Source organism: Rhinolophus hipposideros (genome assembly GCF_964194185.1).
Source record: "Rhinolophus hipposideros genome assembly, chromosome: 10".
Taxonomy (NCBI): domain Eukaryota; kingdom Metazoa; phylum Chordata; class Mammalia; order Chiroptera; family Rhinolophidae; genus Rhinolophus; species Rhinolophus hipposideros.
The window spans coordinates 85,920,460-85,947,984 of record NC_138056.1 but is presented as its reverse complement, the minus strand read 5'-3'; the positions used below and the strand labels follow the sequence as shown (position 1 = coordinate 85,947,984).

General features: G+C 38.6%; 2 protein-coding genes across 3 annotated transcripts in view; both read right to left on the bottom strand.

The window, feature by feature from the left end:
• Positions 1 to 390: 390 nt before the first annotated feature.
• ARCN1 (archain 1) overlaps positions 391 to 27,525 on the bottom strand; it is a 33,955-nt gene continuing 6,820 nt past the window's right edge. For both annotated transcript variants that reach the window (XM_081062472.1, XM_081062473.1), the window contains exons 2-10: positions 13,002 to 13,265; positions 12,350 to 12,529; positions 12,013 to 12,218; positions 11,164 to 11,328; positions 9,191 to 9,356; positions 7,721 to 7,868; positions 7,315 to 7,423; positions 4,361 to 4,565; positions 391 to 2,321 (exon numbers count right to left, since the gene is read on the bottom strand). In XM_081062472.1, coding sequence (XP_080918598.1) covers positions 2,232 to 2,321; positions 4,361 to 4,565; positions 7,315 to 7,423; positions 7,721 to 7,868; positions 9,191 to 9,356; positions 11,164 to 11,328; positions 12,013 to 12,218; positions 12,350 to 12,529; positions 13,002 to 13,265 — 1,533 coding nt within the window. In that variant the 3' untranslated portion in view covers positions 391 to 2,231. The remainder of the gene's footprint in view (positions 2,322 to 4,360; positions 4,566 to 7,314; positions 7,424 to 7,720; positions 7,869 to 9,190; positions 9,357 to 11,163; positions 11,329 to 12,012; positions 12,219 to 12,349; positions 12,530 to 13,001; positions 13,266 to 27,525) is intronic.
• LOC308503286 (putative ribosome biogenesis protein RLP24) lies at positions 16,549 to 17,174 on the bottom strand. The gene is given in 2 exon segments (XM_081062493.1): positions 16,549 to 16,869; positions 16,872 to 17,174. Coding segments are annotated over 2 exon segments (504 nt in total). The 5' UTR covers positions 17,143 to 17,174; the 3' UTR covers positions 16,549 to 16,636.

Below are 27,525 nucleotides of genomic sequence, written 5' to 3'. Positions count from 1 at the left end.
GGCCAGCTCAGTGGACACATGCGGGGACCAAACCGGCAACCTTGGTGCTACGAGCACCCCGCTCTAACCAACTGAGCCAACCGCCCCCCATTATTGTTCTTTAAAGGTGAAGCCTCAATTTTCTGACTCTATGACTGCCCCTGACAAAATTTTTTTTAAAAGTCCTTAAATAGCATTAAATTCAAAAGCTACTGTCAGGTGCGCACGTGTACGTGTATGCCTGAATGGAGAAAAAGACACAAGAAGGCACAATACTTGTAATGGGGGGAAAAGCAATGAATACTCAGAGATTATTTTCTCTTAAAAAATACATATCATTAATTTTTAATCTTAGATCCCATTACATTATCCTGAATCAGCAAGCAGACACCAAAGTACGAGAGTCAAGAGTCTAATAAACACTCATTTTATAATACTCTTTATTTGATTAAAGAATTTGCCTTCTTTGTGTACACTGGAATGCTATATTCCCTATGTATTTTACAGGGTTACAAAATGTCTTTCATTTTAAATATTACCCCAAAAGTAATTTCAGAAAAAAAAAGTTTTTATGAAACTAAACTTGACTTTAAAAAAAATCACATGGACAAGCAACTCTCAAACAAAACTGGATTAATACGATTTCTTTCCTATTTAACTACATGACAGATTTCTTGTCCCTAGTCCCCTTCCTCAAAAAACCTCATGTGGAAACCGAACTACAGATAAGGATTCTTCCCTGATGCAGTTAAGGGAAAGGGAAAGGCCAGAAATTTCTTTGGCAAACAATTCCATCCATGGCCACTTGTGTGTGACTGCTTTGCTTCAGGAACAGTCCGCTGTTCACAGGAAAGGCCAATGCTGTTCAGAGTGGGAGTGGTGCTCTCCTAGCAGCGGGAAATGCAGAAATCATCTACAGTCATCTGCCTCTTCCCCTGCCTGTGGCTGCAGAATGGCCGCAACTCCACCAACCTCCCTGAGTGCAATCCTGGGTTAAAAGCCAATGCTGGCTTGGCTGACGTAGTCTTCTCCATTGAAAAAGTAATGGTTGAGATGGGGATAAGAAACAACCACTGCATTATGACACTCAATAGAAAAGACTTAGAAGAGAAGGATTTCAGAGAAGGGACAGACAGGCTGGTGAAAAAACACTGGGCAGGTTAGAAGGAAATGGGAGTATATGTGAGCAATCTAACACCTACCAATATAATCAGCTGCCTCTTGCAATGCTAAAAGCCTGGTGGTGGAAGTGGAATCTCCTCGATAGTTCAGGGCCAATGGGACTTACTGAACCCACAGCCTCCAAAATCATAACCTCATCTCTGCTAGAAAAGAAAGGACAACAGCCAGAAAGAGGGAGGTGATGAATCTGAGGAATGTGAATGGATTACAAAGACCATGAGCTATTATATTTCAGCTGAAGTACCCAAAATGTGGACAACTGGAAACCTGGGTAGCACCAGCAGCAGATATGATTACCTGTGGATATGAAATCCCTAACTGGACATAGTCATTCTCCTTCCACACACCGTGAAGTGGGGGTTGTGTCATTTGAAAGCTGTTTCTCAGCTGTCTTTAATATTGACACAAGTGGGATTCACAGTACTGTTCTAAACTGGACGGACAGGCCTGAAAGGAAAACAACTTGGCAAAGGAGTGGAGGGGTGAATGGATATAGGAAAAGGACATGAGGCATCCTTGTCTTTCAGCTTCTAGGCCCGATACGCCTTAAGTAGTTCACGTGTACAGTCCAAAACCCAAGACTGGGTTAGATCAACCTGTTCTAGGAGCACCAAACAAACACAACGCCTATAGTGCTGGGATAAATGTGTAGAAAGGAGAAAAACGAAGGTAAAGAAGTATGAAAGATTACAATCTTCTGTCGAAAACACTTAAAAAACAAAGTGTGAAATATAACTATATTTAGGGACTAAATTAAGGAGCAACTTAGATGAAAGCAGAGGTGTTTAACTAGGGGCATTCTCTGGAGAGCTGGTTTTCCTGCTGGCCAGTAAAATCTGCCAAAGAAATCAGCAGCCTTTCCCTTTGTTTGTGTCATTTCTTTGCTGAAGAATGTCTCTGTGACACTGAAACACTGAGGGTGAGTTGAGGGTCCTTGCGCGCCGAGAATCGTGTATTATACCAGAAAAAAGGGTCTCCAATGGCTTGTAGATGTGGAAAAAACTCTTCAGCCACTGTGGCTTCTCTTTTATTAATTTGAAAGTTTTCCTTTTCGTTTCTTCTTCTTGGTATTACAGGATTTCATACTTATCCACTAGGAAAGTGGTCTCTGTGGAAAACCTTACAGGGCTGTTTCCATCTACCTGGGTCACTTTGGTTACCTAGGAAAACAAACAAAGAGTAAGGTAAAACAGAAGGAGAGCAAATCTCTAAGGTGCTAACTTCTCAGTACAGATCAAATTCCCTAAAAGCAGTATTAAAAGTAACTCAGAAATGCTAAAAAAGTTCAATTAACAACTGTAGATTACAGCATCACTCTTCCCCATCAACATGATTAACCAACTTTCTAGACAGAAAAGATGACTGTTAGGATGAAATGCAAAGTGGTATTAAGTAAAAGGTCTAGGATGAGTGGCCATTGCCCAGGCCGTGCCCTATAAAACCTATGAAGTTCACAGACATTCCACCAGGATGATCAATTAACATTGAGGCACAAAATGCAACATTCTACCTCATAACATTAGTTATCTGATTTACTCTCAAAGTCTTACTAAGGTTCTTATTTTCTAGATATGGCTGGGTCCTTCTAATGAGATTTTTTTTTTTTTAACTTTTATTTAAGTGTGTTTTTCCAGGACCCATCAGCTCCAAGTCAAGTAGTAGTTGTTTCAGTCTAGTTGTGGAGGGCGCAGCTCACAGTGGCCCATGTGGGGATTGAACAGGCAACCTTGTTAAGAGCACCATGCACTCTAACTAACTGAGCTAACCGGCCACCCAGAGATCTTTTCTTTTTAATAACAAAAAATGTCTACTATCGGCCAGCCCAGTGGCCCAGGTGGTTGGAGCGCCATGATCCTAACGCTGAGGTCACTGGTTCCATTCCCACATGGGCCAGTGAGCTGCGCCCTCTACAGCTAAGACTGTGAACAGCTCTCCCTGGAGCTGGGCAGCCAAGCAGCTGGAGGTTGGCGTGAGGTGCCTCAGGCTGCTGTGTGCTGCCGTGGGTTACCATATGCCAGCGTGAGTGGCCGGCAGCCGGTGAGAGCTGCCATGAGCTGCTGTGAGTGACCGACTGACACAGGCGACCGACTGCCTCAGCCGGGGGGAGTGCAAGGCTCCTAACACCAGCATGGGCCAGGGAGCTGTGTCCTACACAACTAGACTGAGAAACAAAGGCTTGAACTGGAGTGGGGGGTGAGGGGTGGCAGAAGAAAGGGAAGGAAACATGTCTAGTGTAATTAATTACCTGTAACAATGGTGCCTGTAATAGTACCAACACAATACTTGAACCACTGATTCATATTTTCTAATGTGATTTTGAGAGAGCAATTATACTGTCCTACCCTTCAAATGGTCCCAAACAGGAAAATGTACCCATTTCTACTAATATCGTGGGTTCAACAATGTGCTACCAATACTGATGGGGTTATGCCAGTAACTGAAGAAAGGAGGGGTAAGGGGAGGGAGAACCGCTCTTTGGAATCATCCAACAAAGGAAATTATAACTTCCCAAGCACTATGGAGAGACAGAGACCATCTGGAAGATAAGACAGTGCCAGAATAATAAGCAAATCAACAAGTCAGAGCAGAAAACAACAATATAAACTGGGCCATTGTAATACAATTTCAAAAAGTGGAGAAATAATAAGTTAAAAATAATGACCTAAAGGAACAGTCCACAAATTTCCATTACTTTGCCTACCTAAAGGACAAGGTTTGCAGTAGAACTGGCTCATGATTATCTGTATTAATGAAGGGAAGATGTGATGTAAATAATCCAAAAATGATATCCATTTGTTTTAGAATCACTTTTTGGGGGCAGTTATTTTGCCTTCCAAATGAAAAAAACTTCTTTTCATTCCTTAGGTTCAAACCAAGTGACGTTACAAAAGGCATTACAAAACCATGAGTGTTTTGGCAAATGAATTTTAAAATACAAGATTATAAACAGATAGGCCACTAAGATATAAATCTTATATAATCCATAAGTACTTTTATACATATTCACATCCAATGTCTTAACTTTTCTGATCTAGAGAGGAAAACTGAGGTAAAGCAGGTGAGGAACTTGACCAAGATCATACAGTAAGTCAGGAACACCAGCTTTTTTGGTTTTTTGCTCTGACCATAAAGTTATGCTGCCTATCTGGCATCTGTCTTACCGCTTTCCCCATATAGGTTCTCTATTAAAATGGGGTACCTGTATATTACAGTAGTTTTTTTTGGAGATGAAGGAGACTTGAACAGGAAAGAAATCATTGGGCTGCCCAGCAATGCTGAACTCGAGGCTGCCACTCTTATTTTTGGCATCAATCACTGGCAGGCACCACTCCAAGGTATTTCGCCGACTGTCATGTCGATACTCGCCATCAATCTCACCAATCACCGGTGCGCCAACACCAGATCTATCATAAGAAACATCCGTGTTAAGTTAGTTGTCTAGAGCTGGAAGAACTTTGCCAAGGAAAATCAGCCCCAAATTTGATTATGCTCCTCAAATTCTGTCCACTTTTATAAGAAAAAAATTAGGTTCCCTAATAACTTCAAGGATCAAAGTCCTAGCACATTGGCTAAGGATCTCACTCATTCCCTCTGTGGATACAGATATATGAAACCAGAGGTAATTGGCAGCAATGCCCATGGGCTGCTCCAACATGTGGACTAGATCTAGAGCTAGGAGCTAGCAAGCAACTGAGACTGACAAATGTGTAAAGTGGGGCATATTTCCAAAAATCCTGCACCATCGGTTTGTTGCCATGTCAAGAAGCAATTTTAATATAATGTAGCTCTCTTTGTAAGTGACAATGGGGGACAAGTTGATAATAGTGGGGGAACACTTTAAACACCATTATGTAGTTGTTCAGAATGGAGTGAATTTAGGCCTTTGAGAGGATGTTTTCAAAAGATTTAAGAATGTTTCAAAACTTACTATATTTGCTGCCAGTGGATTTATTTGATTCACAATCCAGTAAGCAGACTTTTGTTTGATAAGTGAAAGCACAATTACCCCTGACAAAATGAGAACATGATGGGAACAGGGGGTAGGTATATGTCTGTAATCTGCAAAAGAACTACCCTGTCTCCCGGAAAATAAGACCTTGCCAGACAATCAGCTCTAATGTGTCTTTTGGAGCAAACATTAATATAAGACCCAGTCTTATTTTACTACAATATAAGACTTGGTCTTTAATATAACAATATAACATAACATAGTATAGTAATAACATAATACAATACAATACAATACAATACAATACAATACCGGGTCTTACGTTAATTTTTGCTCCAAAAGACGCATTAGAGCTGGTGAGGTCTTATTTTCCGGGAAAAAGGGTAGTTAGAAGGTACTTTGTACCCTCACACATGGCTGACAGGCAGTGTCACCTACTCCTCCACATTCTAAATTTCCCATCGTTTAACTCACCAGTGACAGTGAATGCTTGAATTAAGGGCAGGGTAAATAATGGAGACAAATAAAACTTTAAGGGTGATATTAACACCATTAACTCTTCCCTATCAATTTTATGGTCCCAGTTATATATATGCTCTTCTCTTTGCCCTGTTCCAATTCTGATTCTGATCTCTAATTTGATCAGTTTTAGACAATAGGGTAAAGTGTTGTCTAAAGGTCTCTTCTGGAGACTATTGCAAAATTGATCTAAGACACAGGAAACCACCATAACCAAAATTACAGGGTAGATGGAGAGGGCTAAAAATTGTGGCATCCTAAAAATAGTCTACTAAAATAAATCTTGACAAAACAAAACCCACACCTGTTACCAATGCCCAAGACCTACAATGGTTCAAGGCAGCCATCTACTCCTCTGAAAGAATAACCAAGCTGTGAATAAGATGGTTATCCCATTAAAGGGGATATTGGTAATAAAGCATATTTTTTAAAAATGGAAACACGAATGAGTAAAACCAGACCCGGCCATCTGAAAGCCTGAATTATCAAAAAGGGAGCAAAACTACAAATTAAATTAGTACCATTTTCTCTGTAACAATAACTAAGCAATATAATAGTAAAGATACACTAAGAATACACTTAGTGGGTGTTCATGAAGGGCGAGCTGAGAGGTAGAGGAGCTGGGATTCATTGGTAAAGTAATAGTGCACACTCACTGGAAATGCTAGTGAGGAGATAAACTTAAGGTAGACTATTTCCAAATGATCCTAGAAAGTAGGCCATTTAAGCAAACAAAAACAACTTATTTGAGCTAAACTTTTGGGAATGGTGGAATGGATATTTTCATTATCTTAATTGTGGTGATGGTTTCACAGGTGTATACATGTCAAAACAAACTGCACAGTTAAATATGTGTAGTGTATTACATGTCAGTCATACCTCAATAAAGCTGTTAGAAAATGTACTGAAAGTAATGTAGACATCATGTTTCAGCAAGAATTAACAGTTCCCTTAAAAACACATTCTCATCTTTAGCTCAAAGTTTAGACAGCAAAATGAAAAAGAAAAATTCAATCTGACTGACTCAACTTCTTTGACTTGCAAAACAAAACAGAGAAAGTTTGACTGAGAAGTGGCTCCCCCTTCTGGGAATCTTCATTACTACATGAATAAACTGAGGACCTACATGTGAAAACAAAAAAAAATAGCTCTACAACTACAACTAGCCAGTTTTTGTCTTATTTGTCTGGTTTGGTTTTAAAGTCAGTAAACGCCACTCTTTTTATTTTGTTTGTTTGTTTGTTTGTTTATTTTTTTAAGGAGGGCGCAGCTCACAGTGACCCATGTGGGGATTGAACCAGCAACCTTGGTGTTATTAGCACCATGCTCTAACCAACTGAGCTAACTGGCCATCCCAACTCCACTTCTTTTAAAGTGTACAGCTAGCTCAATGCATTTTGACAAGTGTATGTAATCTTATAAACACCATCACAATCAAGTTATAGAACATTTCCATCATCCCGCAAAGTTCCCTTGTGCCCCTCTGCAGTCAAAGGCCTTCTTCTCTACCTCTTAATTTCTGATCCAAAAGTATTACCTTTTCAGAATGTCATTAAGTGGAATCATATAGAAGCAAATATGTTAGAATGGATAGCTAGCTAAGTAATGTCTCCAAAATGAGTACTACAAGACTAGTTCTATAAACCCAATATAGAAAATATGATTGTGTGGGGGATACCACTTACGGGAGTGGAATGGTAATAACCACATCATTCAGTTCTAAATTATCTTCTTGTAGTTCATATTCTATGTTGACATCACAGCCATTTCCACTCTCTGAGGGCCAGCAATTAACTGAGGAGAAAAGCAAAGCAGACATACTAGAACATTAGAAAAGAGCAGAGAAAAGTTAAGATTGAAAATCAAAGCTGACAGCTGCAGGCCTTAAACATCCTAATGTAAACTACTGAACGTAAGTTTTAACATTAAAGGTATTAAAATTTAAAGCTAATGATTAAAATACACAAAATTCAACAAAAGGTCATTTTGTCAAGAATTTTGCTATGTCAATGAAGATAAGAGTACATAAGCCAGGGCTATTTCTAGTTCTCAGTACAGACTAGCTTAGTGGAACTGGCCAGAGACACTTACTTGTCAGCGGCATAAAAGATTCCTCTGTGGTTTGTAGTCTCCACTTTAGCACCCCTACGTCACTGTTGACTGGAAATGACTTCTCTGGATTCTTCAAGCCAATTAGAGATTCTGCAGTGAAAAGTTTTTTATCCACATTTGGATGGGTCTGAAATGAAAAGGGAAAGAAAACTTCTGAGGTTCAGACAGGGTAAGATAGGAAATAAATTCCCTCTAGTCTTCCATGGGTCATATCAAAATATCTCAAGGTACCTAAAAATTTCTAATTCTTTTTGATTTTGAAGAATGATCTCCCATCTTTAAAAACTTTTAAGAAGATTTAGACATTTAAAAAACAGTAAAAGAAAAAAATGATTTCAACTCTAAGCCATTTTGTTTGTAATTGAACAAGTTAATAATTTTGTAATTGAAGAAGTTAAAAACCTTTAACCAAGTCCTTTCCAAAAATACTTCACAGGGAGCAGCCTCATGGTGAGGTCAAGCTTGCCAAGTAGAAGACTAGGGTCAGATATTGATCAGCTGCCTGGGTCAGACAGCGTCTTGGCCTTATACCAAAGAAGCAGCAGAGGGAAAAGGTCTGTGGAAAGTTTAGTTGCAATTTTGCCCCAGCACTAAGGTTATTCAAACTCGGGACAAGTGAAATGGACTAATCTTTTAAAAGGTCGTATTAGGAGAAAAAAAGAAAAATAACTTTTGGATAGCAGCCTACATATACTTTTAGAGCCAGCAAAGCTGTTTGAAATAACATAAGCACTACTTACAAAAGACAATTTTGTGCTAATTATGGGGGCGGGGAGTAGACAAAAACACATTCTTCCCTGAAAAGGCTTTGTTCTTGTGGTAAGAGAAAATCAACCATCTACATAAAATGTGACAAGAACATCTCACACATATTCAGACAGGTGGAACATACAAATTGATTTTGTAAGGGTTTTATGCACTTTTCAAATATACCGTTAGATACTGCCCTTCAGGTAACAACACAAGCACTGGTAGTTTATATAAAGGGACAGAATGAGTAAATTTGGTATCATAACCTGTTTCAATAAAATACATCCTTATTAAGTTTAAAAACTTTTATAAAAACCATACATCAAGCAATATCCTAAATGAATTATTTTACTCTTTGTACAACAAAGAGTTGTTGTACATCTCTCTGCACTTGCGTTAATGAGTATGAAGTAATTTATTAGATTTCAAAATGACCTTTCATTCAATTCCAATATTAAAAGGCCATTTTAATTCAGCTGTTGTCAATCACTCAACCGGCCTGGGAAGAGATTTATTGCCTTCAGGCACCCACTGTATGTAATACATTAACTTCTTTCTTGTGCATCCAGAATGGCACTAGTTATACAACTTTAATAATTTCCTGTGTTCTGTGGTTCACATGAGGAACTCCAGTTGGGAAAGACTGTGCTAGGTAGACAAACAAGTCTTAATACTCCCTTATCAAAAGTCTCTACACACCTGTAGCTGCACCCCTTTCTTATCTTCATTTTCCACATGAAGACGAATTCGGCCAAATTTGTCATCTGAGATCCTAAGCATGATCATGCCATGCAACTCCATGTTCTGTAATCCTCCATCTCGTCCACAGGTTAGTGTGATTTTTTCCTCAATCTTCATGTGCACACTGCAGAGAAAAATTTGTTCAGAAAGGCAGAAACCAGAACTCTCCTTCTTCAGGGTTTAATGGTGATTAGCCATCCACAACTTATTTTCAGGTGCTGCTGCTATATGTATCAAAATTTAAAGCATTATACTCTTCAATTCAGCAATTCCTCATCCTACAGATAAATTCTCACCTGTGCAAACAATGTAGTTCAGTTATTCACTGAAGAATTGTAATAACAAAAGTTTGAAAACAACTTAAATGTCCATCAATAGGGAAATGCTTAAATACAGAAAAGTATATCCACAAAGATGAATACTAGGCAGTTGTAGAAAAAAGGGGCGGGGGGAACAATTGAAAAAGCTTTTATTTGAAAATAATTTCAAATGTTAAAACATTAAAATTATACCAGAAATACATGTATACCCTTTTAACCTACTGTTAACATTTTATCCCATTTGTTTCATCATTTGCATACTCTTAGCAAATATTATATACTTCATTTTTTTTCCTGAACCATTTAGAGGCAGATAATATACACCATGGCCTTTTCCCCCTAAATACTTCCGAGTACATTTTGTAAGAATATAGACATTCTCTTATACAACCATAGTACAATTAACTTCACAAATCTACACTGGTACAATACTTTTACCTAATCTACCACCCACATGCCAATTTTGTCATTTGACCTAATAATGCTCTTTAAAGAGTAAAATAAAAAGTGCTGCTGCTATGGGCAATAATTAAGGACAGTCTATCTATATTCTTTACTAATAAACTATCTACAGCTGGGTGAACTGCAGAGGCTACAAAGAATATTCTGGCATCCTACTTTGTTCCAACCACTAAATCTTCCCAGAAACAAAGACAAGACACTATGTCCACAAAAGAGTGTATCTTAAGACAACACAGGGTCCCATTTACTTTCACAAGAGTTTGCTCCATGCTCAGGAAGTATTTCATCATTTAGAAAAGAACCAGGAGCCCTCTCTAATACGTGATCATCTCCAACACCTTTTTAAAATAGTGTCAAGCCTCTGTTTCACTCAAAGCAACCACTAGGAATGCACAGGGGCTTTAATGATTTAAGAGATTTATACTGATGTAACTAGCCCTGTTCATATAATACAGAACAGAATACACAGAATACTCCTTTTATGCACACCTCATAGAGGTATCCTCCCAGACTCATTTTTCATTTACCCTCAAAACCATTAGCAACAGTAGAAGCTCTGGGCTTCAAGACAAGAAATCTGAGTCATGAATATGTGAACCTGATAATTACCATTTAAAAATGTTACCAACCAGGACCACAGTCCCGAGTTAAGAAACAAAATATTCTATACTAGGTTTAAATACTTAAAAGGTAAAAGATAATGTTAATTTTCTGTGAAAGATATTTATACATTTTATATTAAAGGTTGGTTCTCCTTAAAGTTTAATTAGAAATAGACGTGCCAAAATACAGTGTAGGGGTCATCATATCTCTAGCCCTCTAATTCAAGCCCATTTTAAGAGCCCTCTAATTCAACTGCCATTTCAAGGCACACATTAGGCATGAAGACAAGTTGTTTTTAATTTACCCAGCACAGAGTTGATAAAAGCTAAGTTCTAAACTTCACTGAAGATAGAAGGCTGAGAGCCCCATATCATGGTTAAAATAAAAACAAACAAAACCCCCCAAAATCCTTAGGTTAATAACCTAGAATATACACTAAGTCTTTTAAGTCTGGAAAAAGTAAAAGAAAAAAGAATTTATAGTGCACTGAAATAAAAATTTTCAAACATTATGTAACCTATTCTTACTGAAAAGGTTACCACTCACCTTTCCATGTTAATGGGTGGAGCATGCACTTTGGTTGTTTCAGAGGTACGCTTGCCCATATTGGAGGACATGATAGTTTCACCTTCAGATTTCAATTTGTCCACAAAGTTATCTACTTCCTTTCCTTTGGCTCCAAGTTTCAAAGCCTTGCTGGGGCCTGAAGGCCTAGGTGAGAAAGAATACAAAATAAGAAAAAATACACACACACGATTTTTAAAAAGCCACATTAATTAATAATCCCGTGTCACTGAAGCGTTCCCTGAAGCTGTTCTTTATGAGGAATGCGAAGATCTCAAGGGAAAAACCCAACTGTCCTTGTGTTTGGTGAACAACTAAACTATTTCCGACCCAAACTGGCAGTTGAGTCACTATTAACATGTAAGCTTCAGATATCCAAAGACCAAAGGTATACTTTTATAAGCATGTATGATCTGATGAAAACTTTGTACCTTCCATCCAGATAAATACACTGGTCTACAAACGAACTTTTACATATAATTTTGGGTAGTCACAAATTCTCCCTGAAATACACTCATGAACACAAAGATTAAAAATCTATGTTCCATAAACAGTTAAATATCCCCTCCTCTCCCAAAACAAGGCAACTCTCATAGGAAATTGAGGTTATGGTATAATTTGTAAAAGAACTCTCTTTTACCCAAAAGGGAAAACATCACATTCAAATTTCTCCTTTATCTCCATTATGTAGTCAAATTCAACAGTACATCTTACTTCATCAAGACATTCATTACATACAGCTTGCCTAAAAATCAGATTATCATTCCAAAAACACACACATATAGCCTTCAACTGCCATTTTCGGGCTGCTGGTGATACCCCAAATTATACCTGACTGGTGCAGGTGCCACTTTTGGTTTATCAGTTTCAATGATAGTCTCTGTGATCATGGCAGCTGTGCTTCCTCCAGAGACTGCAGAACTTCCAAATCCCCCAAATCCTGGTGCTTTTTTGCCCTGTCTCTCTGCATCTCTTCGGGCCTGTTGTAATTCCTTTGCTTTACGCCGCATCTCAGCCTTGGCTTCACGTTCTTGAGTCTACAAAAAAGACATACATGGATGTGCCTTTGAGTACAGTCTATACTAGCAAATAAAGACAGGAAAAACAGATAATGAAGCATAAAAGGAAACCTACACAAACTGGAAGTCACAGAGAAGAAACTATTTACCTCTCTGACCGCTCTGAACACCTTCTCCTCGTGAGAATCCATTTCTGTGAAGGTTCTGATCTGTGCCAGATTAACATTCTCCCGGTATCCCAGGGCGACAATTTCATCAAAAGCAAAAATCAAATCAAAACAGTGCTCAGATATTTCATTTTCCTCTAAGGCTCGGCAATATTCCGGAATCTAATCATGGACAACAATGGAAAAGAAAGATTTATCAGCAGTTATGTAGTTCAAGTCTTATCCTTTAAAGTACATAAATTTCAATAAACCTGAATCCCTTTAACTCCTTCTACTCCATTTTAAGCAAGACTTTGGCATAAAGTGTGTCTTTGTCTATATCAGTAAGTCTAATCTAAAGTACATTATCCAAGAATTCAGCCAAATAAGTGTCAGAACCACAAAGACAGATTAAAGTAAATACTTAAGAATGAGGAAACAAAAGGGCAGTTCCCATATTCTCTTTTGGGATACTTATAGCCTAGGAGGACATCCAGTAAACGTTTGCTGAATGAATACAGAGCTGTAGCAATAAGCTTGCTAGGGTTGGGGGGACATGGAACATGCAAATTGATAAGCATCATCTGCTTTGGGTAAAAATAGTTTCTCACAGAAAATTTAAAGCAAAAAACTAATATTACAGAAAGACTCTTACCACTCTTGAGAAGAGCCTTAGGGTCTCCAGATCTTCTAAGATGTTGCTGTTTTTGGTAGTGATCAGTACCATATATAATTTCTCCATAGGCTGGTAGACATATCTTACACTCTCTGTTTCAACAAATGTATGTTGTTTTCCAGTGTTCATGAGCTTTGGAAAAGCTGCTAACAAGCCCTCAATCCGAGTTCGGGTCATCTCCACAAACTGTCGAGAAACAATAGCCTTTCCTGCTTTTGTGCAGACCGCTGCTGCCAACAGCACCTACCAGGAACATATGTATAAATAAGTACTATTTAATTACTTCTTCACATCTGTTTTCTCAACATTCTAAAATATTCCATAAAATGAAACACTCAGTTATCTAGTGATATGACTTCTATTAGAATGACTTTCAAATTCGACTTCATTGTTCTTTTTTTTAAATTAGTTTCAGGTGTACAAAACAATGTAATAGATATTTACACCCCTCACAAAGTGATAAACCCCTCCCCCAATCTACTACCCCTCTGACATCGTATGTAGCTGTCACAATTCCATTGACTCTACTCCCTATGCTGTACTCCACATCCCGTGACTATATATATATTAAATTATAGTTGACATACAGTATTATTCAGCTTCAGGTGTACACTGGAGTGGTCAGGCATCTACACCATCCATGAAGTGGTCTCCCTAATAAGACAAGTACCTATCTGATACCCTACAAAATCTTTACAACATTATTGATTATATTGCCCAAACTGTCTTCCGTATCCCTGTGGTTCATTGTTCTTTTAATTGTAGTACTATGTAACTCATAAGACAAAGATAAAATGGAGGAAAATGAAGCTCTAATTCCTATTTTTCAATAATATACCTAAAGAAAAACTTTAATTTTTTTCCAAGTCTATATATACATTATTGTGACTCAGAACTGGGTTGCCCTCTGGTTTGGCAGGCTCATAAAGAATAGTTTATGAAAACAACAAATGAATAAGACAAACAAATGCAGAAACAAAAACTCATAGACATAGACAATAGTATAGTGCTTACCAGAGGGTAAAGGGGGAGACGGTTTCTAGAAGAGGGTAAACGGGGTCAAATACATGGTAATGGAAGGAGAACTGACTCTGGGTGGTGAACACATACCATGTTTGCCCGAAAATAAGACCTAGCCGGACCATCAGCTCTAATGTATCGTTTTTTAATTTAATTATTGGGGTGACAAGTGTTAATGAAATTACATAGATTTCAGGTGTACAATTCTGTATTACATCATCTAAAAATCCCATTGTGTGTTCACCACCCAGAGTCAGTTCTCCTTCCATCACCATATATTTGATTCTAATGCATCTTTTGGAGCAAAAATTAATATAAGATCCAGTCTTATTTTACTGTAAGACCGGGTATAATATAACACAATACCAGGTCTTATATTAATTTTGCCCCAAAAGACGCATTAGAGCTGATGGTCTAGCTAGGTCTCATTTTCAGGGAAAAAGGATAACGTGAGCTATAGATGATGTATTACAGAATTGTACACCTGAAATCTATGTAACTTTACTAACAACTGTTACCCCAATAAACTTTAAGAAAAAAAAAAAAAAGAATAGTTTAAACTTTTTCTAAGAACAGAGATTTCCACAGCCAAAACAGAGGTCTAATCAGACAGATGAAAGGGTTTAATAGAAGACCCTGACCTTTGCTTTCATTTTTACCTAGAACATGGAACCAATCTAGGGAGTTTAAATTTATCTTCTGCTCTTTGATTAGCCTTCCCATTCCACACTATTCTACTTCCAGGTCCGTATACAATCTGTAAAATGAAAAACTAAATGACTCTGTTTCACACAGGTTTTGACACTGAACAAGGATAAAGACCTTTTTTCAGTGTCTGGCATTTTATTAAACAAAACAAATAAAGTGCCAAAGGAAGATGAGAAGATCTTAAATGCCATTAGGAGGGGAGTAAGAAAATTAAGTACAGTGTTAAGTCTTTTCAGTGAAGGAACCCAAGGATTCACAAGTACAAGTAACAAAAAGACTAAACATTTTGGAAGAAGCCTCAATGCTAGGATACAACCATTGAAATATTCTACTGGTCAGGCTTCTCAGCTTTACAGAAACCTGCCCTGTACAGGTGAGCAGCTTGAAGAAAAAACAAATTAGTTAATTCAAATAAATATTCTTTTTATAAATTAGTTTCAAATGTACAAAGCAACGTAATAGACATTTAAACCCCTCATAAAGTGATTACCCACCCCCCAAGCTACTAACCCTCTGACATCTTATACAGCTGTTATAATACCATTGACTATCTTCCCTATGTTGCACTCCACATCCTGTGATTATATATACCTATAGAGTTAGTTATAGTTGACATTCAACATTATTCTACTTCGGTTTCAGGTGTATAGTGCATTGGTCAGGCATCTACACAGTCTATGACATGATCCCCTGATAAGTCCAGTGCCCATCTGGCACCTTACATGATCTTTACAACAATTTTGATTATATTCCCCGTACTGTATTAACTACCAATTTGTATTTCTTAATTCCTTCACCTTTTTCTCCATCCCCAACCCCATTCCCATCTATCACCCTGATCGATCTAGTACCTATCTGGCACCATACAGAGTTATTACAATATTATTGACTATATTCCTTATGTTGTAACCTACATCCCTATGATTACTGTGTAACAACCAGTTTGTCTTCTTAATCCCTTCCCCTTTCACCCCTCCTTAACCCCCCCCCCCCATCTTAAAGAAGTCCCTCTAAAAGTCCTTGTAATACTGGTTTGGTGGTGATGAACTCCTTCAGCTTTTTTTTCTTGTCTGGGAAGCTCCTTATCTGTCCTTCAATTCTAAATGACAGCCTTGCTGGGTAGAGCAATCTTGGTTGTACGTCATTGCTTTTCATCGCTTTAAATATTTCCTGCCACTCCCTTCTTGCCTGCAACGTTTCTGTTGAGAAATCAGCTGACAGTCTTATGGGGGCTCCCTTGTAGGGCACTAACTGCTTTTCTCTTGTTGCCTTTAAGATTCTTTCTTTGCATTTAACCTTTGACATTTAATTATGATGTGTCTTGGTGTGGGCCTCTTTGGGTCTCTGTGCTCCCTGGGCTTGTACGTCCATTGCCTTCCCCAGGTTAGGGAAGTTTTCTGTCATTATGTCTTGAAATAGGTTTTCAATCCCTTGCTCTCTCTCTTCTCCTTCTGGTGCCCCTATAATGAGAATGTTCGTACACTTGATATTGTCCCTGAGGCCCCTTAAACTCTCCTCAATTTGTTGGATTCTTTTTTCTTTATTTTACTGCAAAAAAAATTTTATTTTACATATCAGTAGCCATGAGTTTTTATCATTAGTATTACATAAATGTTGCTGAGTGCCATTATCCAAGTGGCATGAGCATTTTATGTCCACAATTCAATTGTTTGCAGAATTTTCATGATTTACATAAATACATCTATTAGTGAAGCACTGAGATGCAATCTTGTATCTGTTAATATCTGATGTTTTGCAGATAGCAATGTAGTAGAAGAGATGTACTTTTAATCACCTTTTCATTTGAGTCACTTTATGTAAAAAAAAATCAAATGTAGAAGTTTTAAGTCTCTAAAGGAGATTTTCCAATGCACTCACAGGAATGGTTACAGACAGTTAAGATTTTCAGAAACTTCCATGTCCACATCCTGTTGTAATTTCTGTACCATTTTGTTTTCCAGCTGCTTTCCTCGGCATGCAACAGGGGCCCGGACAAGATGAATGTTTTGCTTGACGTCTTTGATGTCCTGAACTTTCTGTAGTTCTTTATTTTTCTTCAACCTGTTCATTATAAATTTAGCTTGGCGTTTCTGTTTGATCTCTTCAACTCTCTTCATTCATCAATAGTTTTAGTCCACAACTCCCGCTGGTACTTGACAGGTTCATTTCTACGTTTTTCAAATTCAAATGAATTATCCACTGTAAGCTCTTTACCAGCTGCTTTACGGAATGCTTTAGTCCACCTGACTTTGCGAGGATTGCACTTCTTTTTAAAGTTTTTATGACACTTGGATTTACAGAACCTGAACACCTTGCAATCGTTGCGGACGAACATCATGCCGTGGCCCGGGTATATGGGCCCCGAACAGAAATAACACTTCTCGATGCGCATGTTGAAAGCGCATGAGGACCCACCACCCCAATGCCTGGATTCTTTTTTCTTCTTGCTGTTCTGGTTGGGTGTTTTCTGCTACTGTATCCTCTACATCGCTGGATGGATCCTCTGCTTCATCTAATCTACTGCTGATTCCCTGTAATATAGTCTTCATTTCTATTACTGTAGCCTTTATTTCTGACTGGTTCTTTTTCATGGTTTCCATCTCCATTTTTATGAGATCGTTGAGCATTCTGTTTTATTTTTTTTTAAAGATTTTATTGGGGAAGGGGAACAGGACTTTCATTGGAGAACAGTGTGTACTTCCAGGACTTTTTTCCAAGTCAAGTTGTCCTTTCAATCTTAGTTGTGGAGGGTGCTGTTCAGCTTCAAGTTGTTGTCCTTTCAGTCTTAGTTGTGGAGGGCGCAGCTCAGCTCCAGGTCCAGTTGCCATTGCTAGTTGCAGGGGGCGCAGCCCACCATCCCTTGCGGGAGTCGAACCAGCAACCTCGTGGTTGAGAGGACGCGCTCCAACCGAGCCACCCGGGAGCTCAGTGGCAGCTCAGCTCAAGGTGCCATGTTCAACCTTAGTTGCAGGGGGTGCTGCCCACCATCCCTTGTGGGAGTCCAGGAATCGAACTGACAACCTTGTGGTTGAGAGCCAGCTCAGCTCAGGGTGCCGTGTTCAATCTCAGTTGCAGGGGGCGGAGCCCACCATCCTTTGAGGGAGTCCAGGAACTGAACTGGCAACCTTGTGGTTGAGAGCCCACTGGCCCATGTGGGAATTGAACCGGCAGCCTTCGGAGTTAGGAGCACGGAGCTCCAACCGCCTGAGCCACCAGGCTGGCCCTTATCGAGCATTCTTATAGCCAGTGTTTGGAACTGTTTGATGCTTCTCTCTGTTTTGCTTAGTCCTTTTTTTGGAGCTTTGTTCTGTTCTTTTATTTGGGACTCCCCATTTTGGCTGCCTCCCTGTGTTTGTTTCCATGTATTAGGTAGGACTGCTATGTCTTCCGGTCTTAGTAGAGTGGCCTTATGTAGTAGGTGTGCTGTGGGGTTCAGTGGCGCAGTCCTCTTGGTCACCTGAGCCACATGCTCCAGGTGCGTCCCTTGTGTGGGTTGTGTGTGCCCTCCTCTTGTAGTTGAGCCTTGGTAGATAACTGCACATCAATATAAGGAACTGACCCTGGGTTCACTGGTTGTGAGGACTGGCCCTGACTACAATGGAAGAGTTGTTGTGCAGGGGCTGATCCTACAGAGCAGGATCTGCCTCAGCAGGACTCTGGTTCCTGTCCAATCTGCCCCTTGGGTGTGTTGTACTTGGAGACGGCTAGGTGGTGTTCTAGCTCATTTTTGAAGCTGGCCACTGGGTACGAGGGCCTTAGGGCCACCTTGGAGGGGATGCACTGTAGGTCTACTTCAGCCACAGTCCATTCCCCACTGGGGGCCACCTAGTGGGAGCCAGAAAGAAACCCAAAGATGTCTGCCACCTGTGCTGTGCTTGGAAGTGCGTTTGAGAGACCAAGCTGCGAACCAAGGCCAGCTGCCACTAGTGCTGGCCTAGGGCTGCTCAGCTAGAGATACAGGACATGCTCGAGCCAGATGCTACTTCTGGGTTCCGTGAACCTTTGAGAGAACCTAGGAAAGTGCAGCTGAGGCAAGGCAGGCGGTCTGCGTGAGAAAGCCACTGAAAGCAGCCTGCGTGTGCCCAAAATTTGGGCGGGTCCAGGTCTCAAATTGCGAGAGGGGTGGGGGGGAGGCCTCAACAAAGAAACAACGACCTCCGCCAGCTCCTTCATCCAGGAGAAAGCTGCCTCTCCAGCCCCTGTCCCAAGGCAGAGAACTCAATTCCCCACCATTTCTCCCTGTCACCTTTCCAGCTGCTGCCCCAGCGCTGGAGCTCAGATTGAGTAATTCCACTGGTGGGTAAGTCCGCGCGCAGTCCCTTTAAGAGTTCGGAACGCCTGTGAGTGTAGCCTCACTGTCTCACTCAGTCACAATCTCCGCTGGTTTTCACAACCAAAAATTATGGGGGAACCCCCCACCCCCCGCACTGGAACCCTGGACTGGGATGGGCCTGGTATCTCTCTCTCCTTTGAGGGATAGGGGACTCCCACAGCAGAAATAGCCCTCCCGATCTTTAATGGTCACACACGGGTGTGAGACCAGCCCGTTCTACACCTCTGACCTTCCTACCAGTCTGGAGGTGGCTTCTTCTGGATGTCCTTAGCTGAAAGGTTTCAGTTCAGCTTGATTTTAGGCAATTATCAATAATGGTTATTTTGTAGATTAGATGTAATTTTGATGTAGTTGTGAGAGAAGGTAAACACAACGCTTACCTACTGCACCATCTTGATTGTGTCCTCAAATATTCTTATAGTTTTAATACATCAATAGTTTTACAATAATCAAAGGAGAACTCAATGTCCTTATCCATCAAGAAATGCCAATTAAGGTATTTGGGAGATAACTACCATCATGCTTACCTCCAAGCAGCTACGTAAAAACAACTTACATTGGAAAAGTGTTAGACATGTATCTTGCACAAATAATTTCCCTCCACTGGACATATTTTTATGATTTACTTCCAATGAATGGGCAGATTTTCTCATGTGAAATCTCAAGAGATAATGCTATCAATTACTTTATTTCCAAAATAACAACTGCAAGTTTAGAAAGACGCAGATTTAAGGGAGTAACACAATTCTGTTTATGTTTCTATCAACTTTATATTGAAAATTAATTATCACAGCTTTAAGTTACTTTTATACTTTTATATTGCAGAGAATTAAAAAGTTTAAAAAAAGACAAGCAATCCTAAATCATAAATAAATGCTCTTCGGAAGAATCTTTTTTTGTAAATTAGTTCCTTTTAAAAAGATCAGAAAATATTGTAGACATACAGAGCGGTATAGAGCATAAAAATTGCCAGTTGATTACTTTAAGAATGGCAAATAAGTAAGCCTAAAAGTCCGAAAAGCACTTTTTCCAAAATATTTATAATTTTTAAAAATAAATAGTTTTGTACTTAAGAAATCTATCCTTTACAATCACCAACTACTTGGGAGGCTTTTGTCATCGCCTAGGTATGAGACAAGAAGATGTATGGAGAGCAGTAAAGGATCCCAGAAAAAGAAAAAAATGCAAAATGGTTATGACCCTTACCTCTCAAAAGAAATCCTGCACTCCATGTTTTTAACTTTATCTTTTTATTGTTGGCTATAGACCTTTAAGTGTACATTGTGGTGATTCCTTGTTTTTAACTTTAAATTAATGGTGTGAGGAAAAAAGATTTCTTCAAATAAGGAAAAGGTAATACCTAATCCCTAAAGAGAAGAAACTAAACTAAAATTATCACCAGGCAAGAGTATTTGTTTAGAGGACTAAAACCAAATGTACTCAAGAAAGTTAATTTTACTAACCTTGTCACCCATAAGTTTTAATTAAAATATATATATACACAGGGGGCAGCTGGTTAGCTTAGTTGGTTAGAGCGCGATACTCATCATACCAGGGTTGCTGGTTTGATCCCAGCATGGACTAGTGAGAGCTGCGCCCTCTACAACTAGACTGAAGCAACTACTTGACTTGGAGATGATGGGTCCTGGAAAAACACATTTAAAATAAACAAAAGTTAATATATATATATATATGTATATATATGCATATATATACATATTACACATACACAGAGATTTGATTTCACATTAATTTTATCATAGGTTCATGCATCATCTACATATTTCTGACAAAGAAAGAAAAATGTAGTTGCTGCTTCAGTTTACTAATGACAAGCAAGTAGTCTCTGTACTGGTTCACTCACTAAAGGTTTCTATGCCACATACCCTGTTTCCCCGAAAATAAGACCTAGCCGGACCATCAGCTCTAATGCGTCTTCTGGAGCAAAAATTAATGGTATGCCCCAATAAGGTTAAGATTTTTGCCCTCAGAAAGGAGCTGTGCTACATAAAAACATGCACATGAATGTTCACAGCAGCATTACTCATAACAGCTAAAAGCAAAAACCCAAATGTCCATCAACAGATTAATGGATAAAGAAAATGTGGTATCTATACAATGGAATATTATTCAACCATAAAAAGTAACAAAGAACATGGACAACATGAACTTTGAAAATATTATTCCTAAATATTTTTATTTAGGGTGCAAGGGTCAGCTGGATAGCTTAGTTGGTTAGAATGTGAACTCTTAATAGGGTTGCTGGTTCGATTACCTCGTGGGTCAGTGAGCTGCGCCCTCCACAACTAGATTGAAGACAATGAGCTGCTGCTGAGCTGCTGGAGAGGCAGCCGGATGGCTCAGTTGGTTGGAGCGCGAGCTCTCAACAAGGTTGCCAGTTCAATTCCCGCATGGGATGGTGGGCTGCCCTGCAACTAAAGACTGAAAAATGGCGACTAGACGTGGAGCTGAGCTGCGTCCTCCACAACAAGATTGAAGGACAACAATTTGACTTGGAGCCGATGGGCCTTGGAGAAACGCACTGTTCCCCAACATTCCCCAATTAAAAAAAGAAAAAATATATTATGCAAAGTGAAAGAAACCACATCTTATATGATTCCATTTACACGAAATATCCAGAATAGGCAGATTCACAAAAATTTACTTATAATTTCAGGGAATTCATAGATTTTCTAGAGCAGTAATTCTCACATGGCCCACAGAGAATCACTTTATGCAATGAAAAATAGTACTGATAAATGGGAGCATACTGTAAACCCTTGTAGAGCCCCTAGCCACCAAAAAAGAAAAAAGGGTGAGAACCAGTTCTAGAAGTTATGCTCTCCTACTTTAGAATTTTATGAAGTTTTGAAAGAATAAAGTAAGTCCCAGTTAAGTAAAGATGCAAAGTATAGCACACTTGAAACACATGAAATCTTAAGATTGCTTTGGCTATTTGGGGTCTTTTGTGGTTCCAAACAAATCTGATGATTTGTTGGTTCTATTTCTTTAAAAAAATGCCATAGGGATTTTGATGGGGATTGCATTAAATCTGTATATTGCTTTGGGTAACATGGCCATTTTAACTATGTTGATTCTTCCAATCCATGAGCACGGAATGTCTTTCCATTTCTTTGTGTCTTCTTCAATTTCTTTCAAAAATGTCTTATAGTTTCAGCATATAGGTCCTTCACATCCTTGGTTAAGTTTATTCCTAGGTATTTTATTCTTTTTGCTGCAATTGCAAAAGGAATTGTTTTTTGTATTTCTTTTTCTGAGATTTCATTGTTAGTATATAGGAATGCAATGGACTTTTGTACGTTGATTTTGTAGCCAGCAACTTTACCGTATTCGTTGATTGTTTCTAATAGCTTTTTGGTGGAGTCTTTAAGGTTTTCTATATGTAGCATCATGTCAGCTGCAAAGAGTAATAATTTAACTTCTTCATTCTCAATTTGGATGTCTTTTATTTGTTTCTCTTGCCTGGTTGCTCTGGCGAGGACTTCCAACACTATGTTGAAAAGCAATACTGGAGGTATCACACTTCCTGACTTTAGCTTGGGCTACGATAATCAAAACAGCATGGTATTGGCAGAAAAACAGACACACAGACCAATGGAATAGAATTGAGAATCCAGAAATAAAACCACATAAATATGGACAGATAATTTTTGACAAAGAAGCTAAAAACATACAATGGAGGAAAGACAGCCTCTTCAATAAACGGTGCTGGCAGAATTGGATAGCCACGTGCAAAAGAATGAAACTGGACTGCTATCTGTCACCATGTACCAAAATTAATTCAAAATGGATCAAAGTCTTAAGCATAAAACCAGACACAATAAACTGCATAGAAGAAAACATAGGTACTAAACTTATGGATCTTGGGTTCAAAGAGCATTTTATGAATTTGACTCCAAAGGCAAGGGAAGTAAAAGCTAAAATAAACGAATGGGACTATATGAAACTGAAAAGCTTCTGCACAGCAAAAGAAACCATCGACAAAATAAAGAGGCAACTGACTGAATGGGAGAAGATTTTTGCAAACAGTGCCTCTGATAAGGGGCTAATATCCAAAATATACAAGGAACTCATGAAACTCAACAACAAAAAAACAAACAACCCAATTGAAAAATGGGCAGAAGACCTGAAGAGACATTTCTCCAAAGAGGACATACAAATGGCAAATAGACGTATGAAAAAATGCTCCACATCACTAACCATCAGAGAAATGCAAATGAAAACCACAATGAGATATCACCTCACCCCAGTCAGAATGGCTATCATCAACAAAACAAATAGTAACAAGTACTGGAGAGGCTGTGGAGAAAAAAGAACCCTCATACACTATTGGTGGGAACGCAGACTGGTGCAGCCGTTGTGGAAGGCAGTGTGGAAGTTCCTCAAAAAATTACGAATAGAATTACCACATGACAATCCCATACCCAGCAATCCCTCTTCTGGGTATCTACCCAAAAAATCTGAAAACATTTATCCATAAAGACACGTGTGCTCCAATGTTCATTGCAGCTTTGTTTACAGTGGCCAAGACATGGAAACAACCAAAATGTCCTTCAATAGATGAATGGATAAAGAAGTTGTGGTATATATACACAATGGAATACTATTCGGCGATAAGAAAAGATGATATAGGAACATTTGTGACAACATGGATGGATCTTGAGAATATAATGCTAAGCGAAATAAGCAGAGAACCCTATGATTTCATTGATATGTGGTATGTAAACCAAAAACAACAAAAGAACAAGACAAACAAAAACTCATAGACATAGACAATACTTTAGTGGTTACCAAAGGGTAAGGAGGGTGGGGGGGTGGGAGAAAAAACAAAAACAAAACAAAACACATGAAATCAAATGTCTATCTAGAGGAAAAAATGCTCAGACTAAACCTTCAGATCTATGTAAATATGTTGATTTAATACAAAGCCATATCTAAAATACTATAATTCTGTTAGAAACAATGTTGTAGGTTTCCGGGTAGTTCTTAGGCAGCTGAAATTAAAAACGCCTTCATAGCATACAGATAAAATTTAGGTACAAATTAACATCCAAGGAAACATGTAAGAGGAAAGAAAACAAAAGCCATCTGTAACCAGAAAGGTATATACTATGGAAAGATGCAATTCATCTACTTTGCTTTATTGGCAATTCCATTTTAGCAATATTTTTTTAAGAATTAACTAAATAATTATTTATTGAACACCTACTACACACAGTAGGTGCTCTCTAGGAATACTAAGAACTAGATCAGTATTCTTCCCTCAGAAAGCCTAATATGACCTTAAAAAGTCTCATCACAAGAAAAAAATACATAACTATGTAAGGTGACTGATGTTAACTGACTCACTGTGATCATTTCCAATATATGCAAATAATGAATCATTGTGTTGTATACCTGAAACTAATGTTATACGGCAGTTATACTTCAATTAAAAAAAGAAAACGCCTAGTAGGGATAAGGCACAAACATAAATAACCATAATACTAGGTAGGAAGACTTTGTTAAGTAATGTGCTATGAGAATTCAGAGGAGAGATTACTTCTAGCTGGTAAGATCAGGGATGAATCGATGGAAGACATAGCATTTAAATTATGTTTGGATGAACTCGGGGATGTGAGTATGTAAAGATGAAGAAACAGTAGGGTAAAACAGTATTCCCCAAGCAGGAAAACTGAGACACTCTTTGAGTCATTCCGTTATCCAGATACAAGCAAAAAATAAGGCTCCTGAAATAGGAATAAAGCACCCCACACTAAGTATGAATTTAAACCTTGAAACACCCAAGACACCACACACCACAATCACAGTGTTCATGAAGCTGACACAGGTTTCTATTCACCGTGTTATTCATGTTAAAGAATACAGTTATTAACATGACTGAAAGGTATGGTCACCTCTAAACATGATACATTTAACCTACCCTAAATTAATATTCTTTTTCATAAATGCTTTGAAGTAATAAAGCTTCTCTTCACACCAATGTTTACAAGTGTTTTTAACAATCATTAAAATATAGTATACACTATAAAGATATACACAGTACACACTTCAAGGTAACAATTTTTCCTACTGTAACTTGATCTGATTTTCTTTGGGGAAGACTAAATAAGTATGCTTTTCATAAAGTTGCTTTATTTATTGTTTGTTTGTATTTTTGGAAAAGAACGTTTACACTTATAAGGCAGGAACTGTAAAGAGCCCTTGATTGTGTTTCATAGATGTAAAAACCTAGGGCCGAGACGTTAGATGACCTCTCCAGGAATGTTTAAAAAAACAAACTTAAAATTTCAGTCATATTAATTTTTTTTTAAATTGGGGAAGGGGAACAGGACTTTATTGGGGAACAGTGTGTAATTCCAGGATTTTTTTCCAAGTCAAGTTGTTGTCCTTTCAATCTTAGTTGTGGAGGGTGCCATTCAGCTTCAAGTTGTTGTCCTTTCAGTCTTAGTTGTGGAGGGCGCAGCTCAGCTCCAGGTCCAGTTGCCCTTGCTAATTGCAGTGGGCACAGCCCACCATCCCTTGTGGAAGTCCAACCGGCATCCTTGTGGTTGAGAGGATGCACTCCAACCAACTGAGCTATCCAGGAGCTCAGCGACAGCTCAGCTCCAGGTGCCGTGTTCAATCTTAGTTGCAGGGGGCGCTGCCCACCATCCCTTGCGGGACTTGAGGAATTGAACCGGCAACCTTGTGCTTGAGAGCCCACTGGCCCATGTGGGAATCGAACCGGCAGCTCTCGGAGTTAGGAGCACGGAGCTCCAACCGCCTGAGCCACTGGGCCGGCCCCATATTGATATTTTTAAGTTAATTTATCTTGTTTCACTAAAGCATTTTAAATTAATTCACACACACACACACACACACACACACACCCCAATCCCCCATTAAGTTGAGCTTTGTCAAACAACTTTTCTCTTAATAATACAATGGTTTAAGTATACTATCCTTTGTTTTTGAATTAAAAAACAACTTTCCCCTATCTAGATTTAACTACATGATCAGAAAGTTTCTTGAGTAAAGAAATCTGGAGAATTAGGTTCTGCCTCTGCCACTAGTTAAGATTATTCAAGAATAAATCACTTAATTGCTTCTTAAAATATCGCTAAATTAGAGGTTAGCTTATATGAAATCTAAAGTGCCTTTGCGTCTTTACGATTCTATAAGTCTAAGCATTTGAAAACTTCACAGCAACAGAAAATGTACAATACCTCCATTTCACACCCATTGCTGCAGTAATAACCACTTTGGAACCATATTTGACATTAAGCTGCTAGATGGAGAATTACCTGACCAAAACAAATCATGTAGGTACAGTGCATGTGTGTGAGATAGAGATAGCTGCCCATCATTCCTTCATCCCCACCAGTGATAGGGGTCGAAGAATAACAGTAAATACGCACAAGTCCCTAAAGAAAAAAGTCAAGGACATCCTCCAAGCCCTAAATGTTTCAGTATTCCTCACTTCCAGAATTAGGTAGTCACTTTCTCCTTCATGATTCATGATCATGTTAAGGCTAATTTCTAGAACTGTCATAGAGAGGACCATTTTTTTTCTTTCCTTTTTGCATTAAGTAAGCACGGATAAAATCAAAGATTAAAATAAAATCTACACCATATACAAAACCTAAAACTTGAAAAGTTAGTGAGAGTTTTAAGCTTATCACAAGTTTCTGTTCTAAAACAAAAGCTTGTAGAAAATCAAAATAAAAGGACATCATTCTGTTTCTGCAATGAACTTCCTATTTGGAGAATAGATGGCAAATCAATGGGAACTCAAATAATTTCATTCTTTGCTGTCCTCTCAAATAACAATCAAAAAGATACATAAAGGGGCAGCCAGTTGGTTCAGTTGGTTAGAGCACAGCGCTCAACACCAAGGTCGCCAGTTTGATTCCCACATGAGCCAGTGAGCTACGCCCTCCACAACTAGAGTGAAAACAACACTTGACTTGGAGCTGATGGGTCTTGGAAAAAGTTTCCCAATGTTCCCCCAAAAAATTAAAAAAAAAAGATACATAAAGAATACAATAGCTACACAGCTGCTGTTTGTATATCAGAAAGGGGAGGGGAGCAATAGCAATCCTCTAATCAGGAAGTTTTTACTGTGTAGGATTTGTTTCTCCCCATCATGTATAGGTCAGCCACACAAACCAAAATCTAACTTTCTAATAACCAATAACTTTTGGGAACTGAACTTAATGTGATCATTTATATTTAATGTGGCCACTATAGTTAAGTTTATTCATTGCCTGTAGTTAATAATAAAAGAATGGCACTCTGTAGATAAGCAAAGATTTTAGAAGTTGGTGTTACCATGAGATTTAATATCAAGTTTTTTCAAATGTAAGTTTATTAAGAAAAGGAACTATAATAATACTTGACAATGTATTATTGTTAGGAAAATAAGAACATGTTCTGATT